This window comes from Cydia pomonella, chromosome 14, assembly GCF_033807575.1.
Source record: "Cydia pomonella isolate Wapato2018A chromosome 14, ilCydPomo1, whole genome shotgun sequence".
Taxonomy (NCBI): Eukaryota; Metazoa; Arthropoda; class Insecta; order Lepidoptera; family Tortricidae; genus Cydia; species Cydia pomonella.
Window position 1 is genome coordinate 15084024 of NC_084716.1, and position 15957 is coordinate 15099980.

At 36.1% G+C, this 15957-nt stretch overlaps 1 protein-coding gene across 4 annotated transcripts in view; it reads right to left on the reverse strand.

Annotated features, from left to right (window-relative positions):
* Positions 1-317: 317 nt before the first annotated feature.
* Positions 318-15957, reverse strand: part of LOC133525042 (uncharacterized) — a 62529-nt gene continuing 46889 nt past the window's right edge. For all 4 annotated transcript variants that reach the window (XM_061861257.1, XM_061861258.1, XM_061861256.1 and 1 more), the window contains exons 2-3: positions 6802-6938; positions 318-6052 (exon numbers count right to left, since the gene is read on the reverse strand). In XM_061861257.1, the coding sequence (XP_061717241.1) occupies positions 5770-6052; positions 6802-6917 (399 nt within the window). In that variant the 5' untranslated portion in view covers positions 6918-6938 and the 3' untranslated portion in view covers positions 318-5769. The remainder of the gene's footprint in view (positions 6053-6801; positions 6939-15957) is intronic.

The window sequence follows — 15957 nt, forward strand, 5'->3', positions numbered from 1 at the left end:
ACAGTCGCCGTCAGATATATCGGATCGGCCAAGGTGCTTATAAAAATCTGAACACGCCTCTATTGTCAAGGTGTTCAGTGCGTGTTTAGATATTTTTGAGCACCTCGGCCGCTCCGATATATCTGATCGCGACTATAGTTTTTTTAACGATATTTTAGAATACTTAGTGTCACAGAATCTACAGGCGAAAGAATACAAAAATCAAACTTAAATAGAATCTAATGTAGGTATTTAATTGATTTTGGTTTCGTAAATCGTGGTTTAGTTTGAATGTTTCAAAACAGCAGTGCGGGATTACGAGTAAAATCACAACTATATTTTAAATAAGTAATAATTTAATTTAGAAAAACTATACTACAATAAATTATCGCCATAAAACACGTTAATTATATGGTAAGGTATTTCAAAATACAAGTTTTGTAAGTCCAGAAGGTATTTACATTTTAGAATGATTATATCTTATGCATGCTTTACTTAGTTACATAAATAAAACCATTTTTACATTCTCCATAATTAAATCGGAACGGCCAAGATGCTCACAAATATCTGAACACGCTTTTCTGTCAAGGCGCTAGATGCATGTTCAGATATTTGATCCGATATACCTATCTGATGGCGACTGAACATAATGTTGTTATTGTATAATTTAATACAAATAAATATCTCACTATTTGTTTATATATTTTGATTGCTATATTCCTACAAATCATTGCACAAAATAATTAAGTGTAAAGTTATTTATTTAAAGTTATAATTTTGACTTTATTTGACTTTGATTCTATACGGGGTACGGGTATGACCATCTTATAACATAATATATTATCTGTCATATTTCACATTTATATTATAATATTGGACAATAGGAGCATGCATATTGTAGTCAATATATGAAATGTGTCAAATGGAGTATCATCAGGAGTTGCCGGCGTCCATAGGCTACGGTAACTGCTTACCATCAGGCGGGCCGTATGCTTGTTTGCCACCGACGTGGTATTAAAAAAAAGTCAGTTTTCAAAATAAAAATATGTCAGGCCAGATGATTTTTTTGACTTTTTAAGATTCAGATATCGAAATATATACCTACAGATCATTGAAAGAAAACATGTTTAAAATAAGAATATTAAAATTTAATATAAACCTACTTATTTTAAATCCTAAACTTTTATTAATAAATAAATGTTTAAAATATAAATACTTAAAATATTTTACATTACATCAGTAAGTATTAGACTACGGTACGGTTTTTAAACGATGATTTTGGGCAATTGGGCAATACCTAGGTAACTACGTCTTATACTTATATATATTGAGACGTAAGATAAACATTATTAATTAACACTTAAATCTATGTTTGTCGATCCTTTTCGCGGGTTCTCCGGACTTACCCCTTTGCAACCGAGAAATTGAGATTGTGACATGTTAAAATTGCCATTTCACTGTAATCAACCCTCACAATCGTATCAGACCTAATAAACATTTTCGGTTTTTTTTTCCACCAGACCTTTTCGATGTTCGTAATCATCATTGAAAAACCGTGTTGTAGTAGTATTGTCTAACAGACGTAAAAAAACTACCGGGACTTTGGGACTTAGCTGTTTGATTATTAAAGTCGAGTCCTATAACAGCACACTTGTAATCAGAATGTTAAAATCAAAATTCTATTTAGCAAAAAAAAAAAAACAAGATAAATACGTACAACCAGAGTAAATGCTATTATTTACGTATTTCTCGAATACGATTGGTTGGAACGCCCTCATGTAACGTTTTATTTCCAAGTAGCTCACGAAGTAGCCAAGCTCAAGCAGCCTACGGCGAAAACCGAAATTCGCAAATTGCGGGGATCTTTCTCTTCTACTGGCACTAAGACGTAATTAGAGCTACAGAGAAAAATACCAGCATTTGACGAACTTCGATTTTAGCGGTTATAGCCCAGGCATTTATCACCAGACGATGGAAACTCTCGTATAATTCATGTTGTTTATAAAAAGAACTCAAATAGACGCAATAATCCCATAGTTGCATTTACACCGGTTGATCTTATAAGTAAAAACTACATTATGTATTTTGCAGTACTACTTTACTGCACTAGTGCGATAATAAGCACATTAGGTAATTATGCATGTCGAAAATTTTAAGGGAGAATAGGAAATTCGCAACTAGTGTCTATTTAAAACACTCCCTTTGCCACTCGTTGCGAATTTCCCTTTTTTTCGCACTTGTATGTTGTACTTGTGTGTACAGTCAGCATCAAAAGTAGCGGATGAAACAACGCGCCAAAAGTATCTGATATTTCGGATAACTTTTCCAAATATAGATAAATTTCTAGAATTCGCGTTCAAAAGTATATCTTTTACAATCTTTTCTTTCTATATTATTCTATATTAAACACATCACTTTCTTGTTAAGCTGTTACAGAATGGTAGATACTTATGAAGCGTTATTTGATCCGCTACTTTTGATGCTGACTGTACTTGTTTTATTTCTGAAACTGTCATATAAAAAAAAAATAAGCTGCCATGCTACTATTGTTATGGACTCGACTGTCAAAATATTTAGGTTAGATTTAGTGCATAAAGCTTAATATCCGCTTAAAAAGCGTTTTAGTTTGCCGTAATTGCTTACAAGTAATTTTTATTTTACGACACTACTCCTAAAGCTATAACTGGCTGTATGGGCAAAGTTTTTCCTAATATTCATAAAGTACAATATTTGAAAACGATGGAAACGATGGAATGGATGGATGGATGGTACTTTATACAAGATGGCTCAACAGTACGTTGACAAATAATTTGTAGGATATTGGTCTTGATTAAAAGTTTTTAACAAAATAACATTAAAAACATTAATAAAAACTGATTATCTTCAAAATTCTTCCTTTAGCTTTGACACACAAACGGATAGGGTTGTGAAAATTATCAACAATACCTATGCAGCAGTAAAAATCTTTTGTCACACAGTTCACACAAACAATCAAGAGAAATAATAAATAGCGCTCTCACGTATTAATATGTATCTCAGTAATATAATTTGTGTTTTATGTAGCGTGAAATAGATTTTAATAACGTAACGTTAACGGTGTTGAACCCATACAGCGTCTATCTACCTTACGTCTCACTACAACGTTATGCAAGCTACACATTCCTCAATTCAAGTCAAATACTTGAATAATACATTGTTTCTAAAGGTAACTTTCCGATAGCTGCATTACTGTTGCGGCTTTACTGGGCCCATTTCTCGAACGGTATTAGACTAATATTAGTCCACGAACTGTCAAGTCGTATGGGTTACCATGGCAACACACTAATAATATTAGATTAATGCCGTTCGAGGAATGGGCCCCTGTTGCGGTGTTGATGCTTCATGCCGCGGCTGTGTCTGCAAATTTCCTTGATTCCACCTATTCCCATGGCTCACTGACGCGATTATGATATTCAATTCAATCCGTCACTCATATTATTTAAGAAATTGAAAGATACAGCGCCCGCGTAAAAGCCGCAGCAGTTATGTCACCACTATAAATATGTCGTCACTATAAAAAAATATTAATGTATTTCTGTAGTTACATTTTATAGTTGTAGGTTTATAAGGAATATGGTAGCTGCATTTAAATTATACTAAAATTACAAATTTACATCAATCGGTGATCACATTCGTCCTTTACCAAAAACATCTTTAATTTTTTAAACTAAACGAAAATTTATATAGAATGGACTAAGTCTGACATCTAACTACTAACTAGATTTAGTGGCGTAAAAATAGTTTTAGTTCTTGGTGAAATACGAACGGTTCTTGTTTTATCAAAATAAGCAAAGGAAACTCTGAAGGCAATGCTAATTTGGGTGAAAACCGGTATCTTTTCTGTAGACATTACAAAAGATAACGAATTGGATACATTTTTCTAATACTTTCATCATATTACTTTAAAGAAGTAAAAGGTTTAATACGCCCATAAGGATATATGTAGTATGAAAATTAAGAGTTTTAAGTCCTTTTATTTTATGATGCCCACAGTAAAGACGCCGACCGTAACTCATAGGTAATAAAAAAGTTTTTGACCTATTGCACTTGATGTGAATGTGACACGAAAGGCAAGATTGGTTATTTTTTAACCTTTTCGCCGCCATTGACTTGATATAAAGTCAGTACTTACATTTCGTGCCCCACACGCCACGACTTGATATGTTATACGGGTTGTCTACGTCCAATTTTTTACATGGCGTTTTGGTGACACTTTATAACTTCATTGACGATGAAAAGGTTAAATATTTGCTGGTTAGATATAATTATAATAGTGTTAACTAGAGATCACAATTCATCAGTTTCATAACTGATCATGAGGCCTATCATCTGTTAGAACCATAGAGATTAACCATAGAGCTTAGAGTAACCCAAAATGATAGTTCGTGTCATCCACGAACACGCGCAGATTTGTCAAATCTAACCTTTAATAACATGGCAAGACGAGTCAAGCACGCGTCTTCGTGAATGACACGATCTATAAGTCTCGCCATGAGCAGTGGCACACAAACACGGTATATTTGTCAAGGTCATTTTTTATACTACTCAGTGTAAAACTAAAATAAATGTTACCTTTTCTAATAGTTTTTGATTTATTTTTTACATAAAAAATAATACAAACTGTATTGTCCATTATTTTAAAGAAATTTGTGTGTTAAAAATGGATGACAAAATGCTGCTGGAACTGCGCGACTACTCGAGGGTTAGAAACGCGTGGTTTAGATCCATGTTTTACCATTTTCTTGGCAAATTAACAAAATCGTGAGTTCAAGCCTGGCTTCGCGCCTAATAGAGAAATGCTTGCGAAAAAAATACAAAAAAAGAAGGTGTTTAATTACGTATCTTCATTGATTCTTTGCCAAGAAAATGTCAAAGTATTTACGAATCGCATCTCAACCTCGCGACCTCCTCGTTCTCAATAAATATCACTTTGTGGCTCCTGATGTGCAGAATCCGGAGGTCCCTTTCAACAACAACATGCTTGGGCCTGATAAAGCCATGACTATTCCATATAAAAACATATTGGTTAAGATTTGATGAAATAGGTCAATCTGACCGTCTAGAATGAGTTGCGTTATCGCAGGAGTCCATACTTGAAGTAGCGCGCTAGAACGCAACTCACGCTAGTCTGTGATTTAAGAAGAAGTTTAAAAGTTACATAAAGCATTTAACAAATCTTTGAATGGAAAAGGTATATCTAAGCTACAAAATTGTGATGTTATGTAGCGGAATGAATACACATCTAAAACTAAGTTTTTAAATAAATATTTCTACAAAATTTTACACAAAACAGTCTTTATACAAATAAATAGACGACTAAAACCGAAAACAATTATAATAGTAATGTAGGTAGTATCTACAGTTATCTACTGTCTAAAATATAAAGTCCTCTAAAGGAAATCATCAGTCCTTTGAATTTTCATATTTTTAGTAATTATTGTTAAAATAAATATTATATTAGGCGGATTTTAAAGCCAATAAAATGTCAAATGAGTGAGATGAAACTAGACTTCGCACAAAATTTGCTTGTATATCAGTACATTACGGACCGAACGATTCGATCGACAAGAGACAAATTTTAAATTTAGTAATTCATACATAATTATATTGACGTTCATAAAGTAAGAGATGACTCCGTCACTCAGAAATGCAAGTAGATTTAATCAGTAACTAAGAGGAATTTTAATATCTAAACAAACTTTAAGTGGCACTTCATAAGCGTGTGACAACCCCCAAACTTGAATTTCCATTTTAGTCGAAACTGATCTTCCTTCTCGCTCCGCTGTCGCTCGCTGCCGCATCGCTCTTTCTCTTCCTAACAGCAGGCAGTTCCTTGTCAGGTTTTTCTTTAGGGGTGGTCTCATTTTCTAGTCTCATTTCAACGCAGTTTTTATTTTTTTGCGTAGTTTCCATTGTGTTCGGTTTAAAACCGATCCAGTTTTCGCCGTCGCGCGTAGACCAATCCCATTCGCCTGGTAACGCAGTCTCGGTTGCGAAGTCGAAGTTATACTTCTTTGTCAAGGCGACTTGGTCCCTGGAACAAATGAAGCTTTTTATTTACATACACATACTTTCCACGTCACAGTCTTATTAGTACAATGCTACTTGTTAATGAAGTACCTAGGATACTTTAGCTATCATCTACCTACATCCATAAAACATTATTCACAAAAAATCTCCTCTGTAGAAAACCTCGAACAACACCAGATCCATGAGCACGAAAGCGTAGAGACGACGCCTTGTTTGAAATACGGCGTATGACTGTTTGGTTCGATGAAGATAGAGAGATGGATAGGATAATTATTGAGACCAATAGGCTTACCTTTAAGCATTGCAATTCGTGTATATCTTGGCACTTCATTACACGACAGAGATGTAGGTAAACGTTCGTACCTGATTATAGATTCTTGTGCATTGTGATTGTTATTCATTAGCACTTTGAGCGAGGAGGCACCAGCGCACCGGGTTGTGGGGCGAGATTCCCAGTAAGGCTTTTTGATGTGATAAGGATTGCGGAAAAAGATTGAAGCCGAGGCTTGCCTGAGGGCAACATTGACTTTGAATATTATCATGAACTTTGAGAATTTAAATTAATGTATTAGAGTTGAAGGTAGCTTCCTCTTCTAAATGTGCTTCTGGAAAGAGTCTCCGGCGCACCGGGTTATGGGGTGAGATACGGCGCATGGCATTCGGTACGATGAGGACGGTGGAACATTACTGAAGCTTGAGGGAACTTTGAGAATTGAAATTCGTTTATTCGAGTTGAAGGCAGACATTTCTTACCTCGCTATAGATTCTTGCAACACGTTAGCGCAGTTGTCCATGCGAGCCTCCTCTTCAAAATGTGCCTCGGGGAATAGACGCCGGCGCACCGGGTTGTGGGGGGAGATACGGCGCATGGCTCTTTGGTGCTGTGAGTTCTGAAACAAGAGGAAAGTAGGTTTTAAATTAAGTGCAGGGCTTTAACCCCTAACTAAAAAAACATAATCGAAATTTCATTACCACATAATTACGTATGTATTTATGTACAAATATAGCGACACTCAAGGGATCGGACGTTTTTTGACGCTATAGATTTTTTGTTATATAGCGAGAAATTAATAATAAAGTAAACCAACTATAGCCAACAAATGCCCACGGATTATAGGAAGTGAATCGTTATATGGAGTTTACACTGTACTAAAATTCTGCAAAATAAAAAAGATAAGAAAGTGATGTCGGTCACTTTAGCTTGTAGATTGTCCTATAAAGGAATAAAATAATATATACAGGTACGTATTCTCTAATGTTAAAGCCTTCTAAAGATAAGTCTTCTAGATGCACTCGTGCCGTTATGAAAACCTACATATCGGTATAGTATTTGGGTTAAAAGAATCGGTTCAAGCAATTTCAAGGGAGGTAGTACGATGTACGATACGCATAAACGGTATCACATCTATTTGATTATTTCAACTTTAAATGTATAGTTATTAGTAACTACTGAAAACCCAAAATAAATACGAAGTCATCCTGCATAAATACGCCATTGACGACCGTCTGAAACATATTCTCTAGTAAACAGTCCAAATTTAGTCCAACATTGTCAATTAAACTCTAATTGATTGCACAAAGCTATTTGCGGCGATGCAATTGATCTAAGGCTATATTTAGCGTGTTCCAAATGGAAGTTTCGATTGAATAAAGTCGTATGTTGATGCAAAAGGAACTGATTAGTGAAGCACATGCGACATTCTTCTAATATGGTGTTGGTCGTGAGTGTACCCGCGTTGCCGCAGGATTTAGGTCGCAGATCGTATGTCAATGTAGGTAGCTATCAGTAACGTGGCGTCGAACTTTGTCGTTGAGCAAGCCAAAGGTAATTTAGCATGCTTTTCCTTTAAGAGAGTGTAATATGTGTAGCCGCCGTGCAGGTCAGGATCTCGATGACTCAAATAAAACTTCGATTCTTAGTGAAGTGTTATTATAATTTTCCAATATACTGGTTACAAGGGTTTAATTGCCAAAACGGTTAAATGTAGAAAGTGGTTGGTTGTTGATAGTATGGAAGATGATGAGAGAGTGATTTTGCAATATTTGATCAGTATGTTTTAAATTTAGGTAATTGGCCGCGATACAGAATATGTGGAGCGTTCCCATTGGTGCTTTTGAAAAGCCTCCGAATACTAGCCGAGCCCGACGGCTGCCTTTAGCTACTGCATTGGGAATATTGCAGGCCCTTGCAGGGTCCATGTGAGACATTGTATATCATATTGTATAACATCTGTACTGTACCATGGTTGCAATAAAGAATGATTATGATTATGATTATTTTTATATAATTATAAATTGCATTTGCAACAGTATGATAAACGTTAGCGATGTGATAAAGCAGATGTCACTTTTTAAGACCACATGATTGATGTTAGACTCTGTCAATATCACGCTGTCACGTAAACAACTAACCGTGCCATAATAAGCATATATCAAGATGGTTCTCTGTTGCCAACAGAAGAGACCTTGAATGTCTGCTATCTCGTGACCTGAATCGAAAGTAAAAACAATTCACGCTTCTTAGCAGTTTAAAAGTAACGCTTCTACACTACACTTCCCGCTGGCTCTATTTCGTATAGTAGGGCCTGCTATCTAGTGGCTAACATCTAAAAATGGAAACTTAATGCTTCGCGTCAATGAATAGGGGCTTCTGTGCTGCCGTCTACAGTTCATGCACGCATCGTATCAAGTGATGTCGCCCAAGCGTAGACTGCTACGCTGCCCCTATTTTCCTTACTTTGAACGGATTTTAATGAAATTCAGCACACTAGGTTTCAGCTTTCATAACCTCTTGTAATATACAATAAGACATGAGATGTATTTTATCCCTGATTTCATTCCTTAACGGGGGTTTAAAAGTTGATACTAAGTAAGTAAGATAGAACTAAGTGAGGAAGGGAAGGGAGCAGTTTAAAGTCTTTTTCGTGGACGAAATAAAGCTAAGCTGTCATAAAAGGGCCATCGACCACTAACACTGTATAACGACCACTCTCAGATGTTGCAACTGCACATAAATCCACCAGTAATCCTCCGCTTTATGTTACATTAACATATAAATTGACTATATTATTTAAAATTATATGAAGTAATCAACTTTACGAGGAAATCCATTCAAAAAGGGTCTTTTTCTCGAAGTTACAACATTTAAATTGTGTTATCACTTCTCAATCTTTTTATGCATGGTCGGGAAACTTAAATATAATCCAAACCCAAGTTGTGAGGGTTCCAAAAAATTAAGAAGTTACCATTTTGTTAAAATAGGCCAAACGGGGGTATTCAAACGGGGGCTATTAGTAAGTATCATGTACATGACAAGCATAAGGGAGTATCTTTGCAGTGCTTTGTACGTCTTTTTACTAAGAAGAGAAGACTTTTTGCAATAACTCATAAACGGCTGAACCGATCATGTTTGCTATAGTTTTCATTGAAAGTATTTATTTAGCTTTTATTTTACGATTACTGCAATAGTTTTTGGACTCATGGTTCAAAAGTTAGAGGGAGGGAGCACATTTTTTTTCTTTAGGAGTGATTATTTCCGAAAATATTCACTTTATCAACATGTTATTGGATACCCTTATTCGTTTTGAAACCTATCCAACGATATCAATAAAGAAAAATAATAATTAAAAAAGCATTTCGTATGAGAGCTAAGTACCTACCCTAAAAAATATTCTTGTTGGTTTTACCATTCTATTTGCCATGCATAATTTATGTATCCATGCTAAATTGTAGCTTTCTAGCACTAACAGACAGACAGACATGGCGAAACTATAAGGGTTACTAGAGTTGACTATATACGGAACTCTAAAAAGGGCAGGATTACTTTTCGAAGGAGTACAAGGTTTAATTATGCTCGTAATATTTGTAGCTTGTAATTTAATGTAACACGTCTAATTGTGGAGTGTGGAAGATGTTTAATGGTTTAGAAAAAAATTAGGCGCCCATATTCTGAGGAAAAAGGTAAGATTGGTAACAACATTCAAGTGATGGGCATGGCCAAATGGGCCATAACTCTCTAGCCCATTGGACAGATTTAGTATTCACATTTGTATTTTCAATTTTAAGTCATTAATCCGATATGAGGTTGATAGTAAATGACTATTTTATACCTGGCACTGGTGATAACTATTGGTGATTTTTTTTAATAGTTACCTACTTCTAGGTTAGTACTTGTAGTAGTTACGACTTGATTATAATGATTAATTATTAATTTATTTTTTTATTCGGAAAACCAACAGCTTAAGTAAACTAAAATTAGATTGACATAAATATGCATCAGAGAAGCCAATTACAGGTTTCCACAGACAGGATACAAAGGTAGGCATATTACAGGTTAGCACAAAATTAAAGACATGCTATGAGAAAAGAAAGAAGTAATTTGTTTCTTATTTAAATTAAGAATTAAATTAAACCTATGCTAATCTTCTGCAGGCAGGGGAGCAAAGAAACTAGATGCCATGAGGTTTTTAATTAAGTATTGCAGGTTTCATTAGATGTAAATCCAGTTGATCGTTGCTATGACACAGTTCATTCATTGACCTCGGAGCTCGGACAAAGTATGAATTTTGACGATAGTTGGTTTTGGTCGGTGGAAGTGACAAAGGTCGGTAGTGTCTAGAAGAAGCTCTGGGGATACGAAAACTATATAGTTACTTAGATAGTTAGTATAAACCTACTTACTGATGTTCCTTGTGAAGTTTCTAAAATTACAAAATTTCCACATGTAACTAGTTTCAGAAATTTCTCATAATTCTGTTTTATTGAAATTTTCCATTTCCAATTTTCCCGTTTGAAATTTTCTCTTCGGAGTTTTCCCCTACCTACTTTTTGTGACATATTATGCAGCAGTATGTATGACTAGCGATATCGCCGCTACATTTCATTGCATTCCGATTAGACGCCTGCGCATATTCATGAAGGGCATTACTGGCCTTAGGGCGCATCGCATGTCCCTCTTCACGCGCATGCGTACCTATATAATAGAAATGCATGTGCTTCAGTGCAAGTGTATTTCGGTGAAAAACGCTATTAAACCAAAACGGTTATAATATGTAACGTTTATTAACATGTAACAATTTGAGGCGGCTGAAACCAAAAAGATTGCCAAATATTGAGGACTTGGCCCCCAATACCACTTTGTGGCATTTGGAGTCGAGACACTAGGGCCGTGGGGTCCAAGCGCCCATGTTCTATTCAAGGAATTAAGTAAAAAGCACATCGATTCTACCGGTGACCAGAGAGCTGGCAGCTTTCTCTCGCAGCGCATAAGTATTGCCATTCAGCGAGGGAATGCTGCTCGCATCTTTGGCACATTGCCGCGGGGGCCTTATTTAGATGTATTTTCATTTAGATTAGTTTTTAATTTTAATATAGTAGCTATTTTATATGATTTGATATACCATTAATTTTTCTTTAGACTAGTATTATTTATTTTTAGATCTAGGTTTTAAGTTTTGTAGTTTAGTTATTAATATAATAAATATTATTTATGTATTTATTTAAACTTTATTGCACAAAATATATACAACAATGTACAAATAGCAGACTTTATGCCAAATGGCATTCTCCAGTCAACCATATGTATCTTCAAGGATCAGGCGCCAGAGCCTTTCTGCAGATGATATCATGAGTGTTGAAATCCTAACCGATGTAAGTACAATTGCATCAGTAGTAGCGTATGAAATATCTGGCACCCTGTATCCACCCAAAAGTATCTGTAACCGTTTAATTGTTTTATATATAGATACATATCTATTTTTGTTAAGTTTGAGAAAGATACTTTTGATGCACAGTCTGATACGCTACATTACATGTCTTACTTACATGACGTCTCAACATAACTAACCCAACAGTATGCAACAATTTGCAGCCTAATTAACAGTCGAACATCAAACTCTAATACAAAAATACAGGCAGAAAACATCTCTATTCCACTGGTACAACGCTCAAAATGAAATGACGATAAGTTACGTTAAAGGACAAAGCTGAATAGTGGCTATATAACGGCACTAACCACTGCTAATCCGAGGTGCTAAAAACGGGTTGCATTTTGTAACAGTACCTTCAAGAGTGGACGCTGTTTGTGAAGTTGTAAAAACGTTTTCACTTCATACAAAGGTGTCATTATATATATTGGTAGAGTAGGCGAATCAGATCAGACTAAAATCAGTTGATATTTAAAAAAATCTTATGACGTACGGCTAAATTTTTATGTGCACATACGTATCAATTTTAGATTTCAACGGATTTTTCATCGTGATCCGATTCGCCCTGTGATCCAATTCGCCTCTGTCTACCCTACGTGTTTTATGATATCAATGAACGGTATATATATAGATATTAAGCCCGGATTAAACCTGCAATTATTCGTATCGTATTTATATGTGCTTGTGTGCTATAAACGCCGACATATAAACATGCTACTAGGTAAGAATCTTATCTAGAAATCTGTTTTTGGATTTTAAATCTCACCTATTGTTAGCTTCTGCATCTTTTTGATCGTAAGTACATATACCATATCGTAAAGGTTAACGGAGAATTTAACAAGAGTAAACAAAAAGACACTTGAACTTCATTTCCACACATCCGCTCATTGTGAATCGGATGTTTATTAAACAAAGAGTCAAAAAACGGTCACATGATGACAAGCGACGGCGCTCTGATAGATGAAAAATATGGTTTTTATTTTATTTACTCAATTATTTTATTTTATTTATTTGGAGATCCAACAGCAGTAGATATATATATAGTACCTAGATACAGAAAGCCAATTATAGGAACTCACAAAACTCATTCACTCTCTTTAAATGACTGACTGCTATTACCAGGGTCGGATTCATCATTAGACAGAGTAGGACTCACCCGGCTAGGGGCCCCACGCTGACTAGGAGCCCCGCGGGCCCACAAAAATAATTGAAAATGTTTCATAGAGTAAAGATTGAAAACTGATGGACATGGGAAAAAGTCGTCCCGAGAATGGGACGCGACGTGATTAATCAGGCCCTGGCTATTACTGTCACCATCAGATACTAACTATCTGACTACATGGTAATTTCAAAGCGTCAGAGGTTCTGTTACTTCTAATTGTACAAAAAAAATTAAACTGTAGGAGAAATCCCAAGTCCACAATAATCTCAAAAATAGAATCCAGTGATAAAATTCTTATCAAATAACAAATTATAAAAATCACAGCCCCAATATTGCACAACTCGACAATCACATCCGTTAAATGAAATTATGTAGGCGTAACTGATGCAAGTGTCCAGCGTTTGAATTCAGAATGACAAAGCACTAACATTGTGACAGAAAGTCTTTCAAGGACTCCATGGCTGGCCGTTGAACTGAACCCGTACCAACAATGCTGTAAAGGATGTCTGCCGTCACGCTCCGGGACGCCCGGTTATGGACTTTTACTCTCTACAAGATGAAAGTTATTGCTTTTAGTGAAACTTGTTCCTGTTCAAATGTAGGATTTAGTTACGGTGATGGGGAATTTCTGTCGTTTGCTAAGAAAATAGAAGACTTGGCGGTCGATTTTTTACGCGATGGCGGTAAGATAGAGCTGCTTCTTTCAGACGTAATTTGAAACAAATATTATTTATTACATACATACAATATGATCAACATGATCTTTTTACAGGGCAAGATACTTGACGAACGCTTAAACGAGGCGGCTCCTCTAAAACTGTAAAATTTATTATGTAGATTAGTAGGTGGTAATTGATGAGAACAAAGGACTTAAAAATATTTTAAATTTAGCAGTACCTAACTAGGCATAGGTAGGTACTCTTATTATAGATAGAGTAAAACTCGAATACATGCGCCAATTGGACAGATATCACTTTCAAAAACTCTAACTTCCTAATGTGGAAACGAGAAACAAATAGTTTAAATGAGAAAAAAATATTGGAAATAGATATTGATGCGTGTTTACAGCGATTTAGAAATATTAAAACTACTTTTCACACAATATTTAAAATAAAACTCGTAAGTAGGCCGGAATGTAAGTCCATGGCGTTCCACTTTGAGTTACTCGAGCCATATTTAAACCCCGTGAACCAGGAAATTCCTAGAACCATCGTAAACCGTCACAACGCCTCGGAAGCGATCTATATTTGTGCTGTTCAGCACCTTGCACGTGCACTGGACTACTTACTGTAAGGGTTTTGTTTTTAGAAATAGTTCGTTCGCTAGATATATGCGGAAAGAAGATTTTTGTCCATTGGTGTCAAATTCCGACGATATCGCAGCCGTATTCCAAATTTAAGTGTACAAGGTAAAGTCACAGTCAATGGTTAAGGTATCTAAGTTCGCGCACCGCGGAAGCGTGCTATATGAGTCCGCAGGGGCGGTAATTGGGCCGCGCACGCGCTCAACGACCCGCTTCCTGCGGCGGGTGCATCCGAAACTGATACCCTTTTATGCTTTATTGGGATGGTAGATTTTTTGTTCCTGACTTGTCGTTGTGAGTTTGCATCTTCCTAGTTGGCGTGGATGTGCGAAAGCGAGGCGCAAACCATGGCGCCAATCCGCCACTTCCTTACAGCTATTTCTGATAAGGACCTAACGATTCTACGGTGCCCGCAAGCTACAAGCTTGGCCAGCGATAAGTGAAAAGAAGAGTTTGGAAGTAAGGTGCATTGGGATAGCTTCGGAAATGGGGCAATTTTTAAAATAGCTTACAAACCAGAAGCACTTTCTACTGTAGCTACAGAAGAAGATGCCTTAGTAAGCGTCATCGTAGCGACTAGCGTAAGTCTTTCCAAAATATGAAGTGCTTCTGGTTAAGCAGATATTATCGATTGTCAAAATTGCCCCGCTTTCGAAGCGCCTTAGTTATTAATATTATGGATAAAGATAGTTTATTTTTCAAGTAGGCATATTACAATGCGCTTATGAACGTCAAATACAGCTACGCCGGCTTCTAACCCTACACCTCTGACCCGAGAAGATTTAAATCCCTCCTAAATTGTAGGAGGGTATCCCAATATAGGGCCGACAAAGAACTCGGCGTGATCCAAGAGGTAAAAGGTGGATGACTTCAGGACATTTCCGTTCAGGAAGAACGCACAAAATGGCCAAGTAGGCCAATAGTCAAAAATTTTGGAACTACGGAAGCTTCCAGTAGCGAATGGATAAAAAGCGGTTCATTATCCCGACATTATATGCAACGAAAAAAAACAACCCGTTGAATTGATCCGCGAAACGTCACAACGTATTTCTGCTTGTAGAATATTTTCAAAATTCTAAATTTGACTTAACTATACGTGTTAGTTATTAAATGTTCTGCGAAAATAATCTAAATTCTAAACCGCCAAACCGAAATAAGACTCCTATGCTCCCGTGTTGCACATCCACAACGTCAACTAATTTAAAATCTCAACGCGAAGATTCCAAAAATACGAACAGTGGCAGAACGCGTATTCCGGAATCAGAACACATGCATAAAAAGAAAAATCTGATCCTACGCTTGAAAAAATAAACGCAACGTATCTTAAAAGCACAAATAAATCAATCTGAAAACAATTCAAACGCAGTGGGGGATTTTTCAAAATAAAACGTTTTTCAATCTGAAGTGGATAAGGTTATACATAATAGTCAACAGACAAGTCATTGGTATAAGGACCAATTTAGCTTGTTCTGTGTCATCTTTTTACTAGACCCTGTAACGTGGAAACTGTAAACTATGGAACATGCCTACTACTAAAACTAAAACGCCATAAGTGGCGCATCACGGGATGCCAATCTTAAAATGGTTCATAAAACAAGTTGGTTTAAACTATGTAACTTAGATTTTGATCAAATTAAGCACGGACACATTTAGCTCTTAAATGCATTGTGAGATGTCCAGGAATGGTGACTGCGTACTTTAATGACATAATGAATGCGTGTTGCTTTAATTACAAGTAT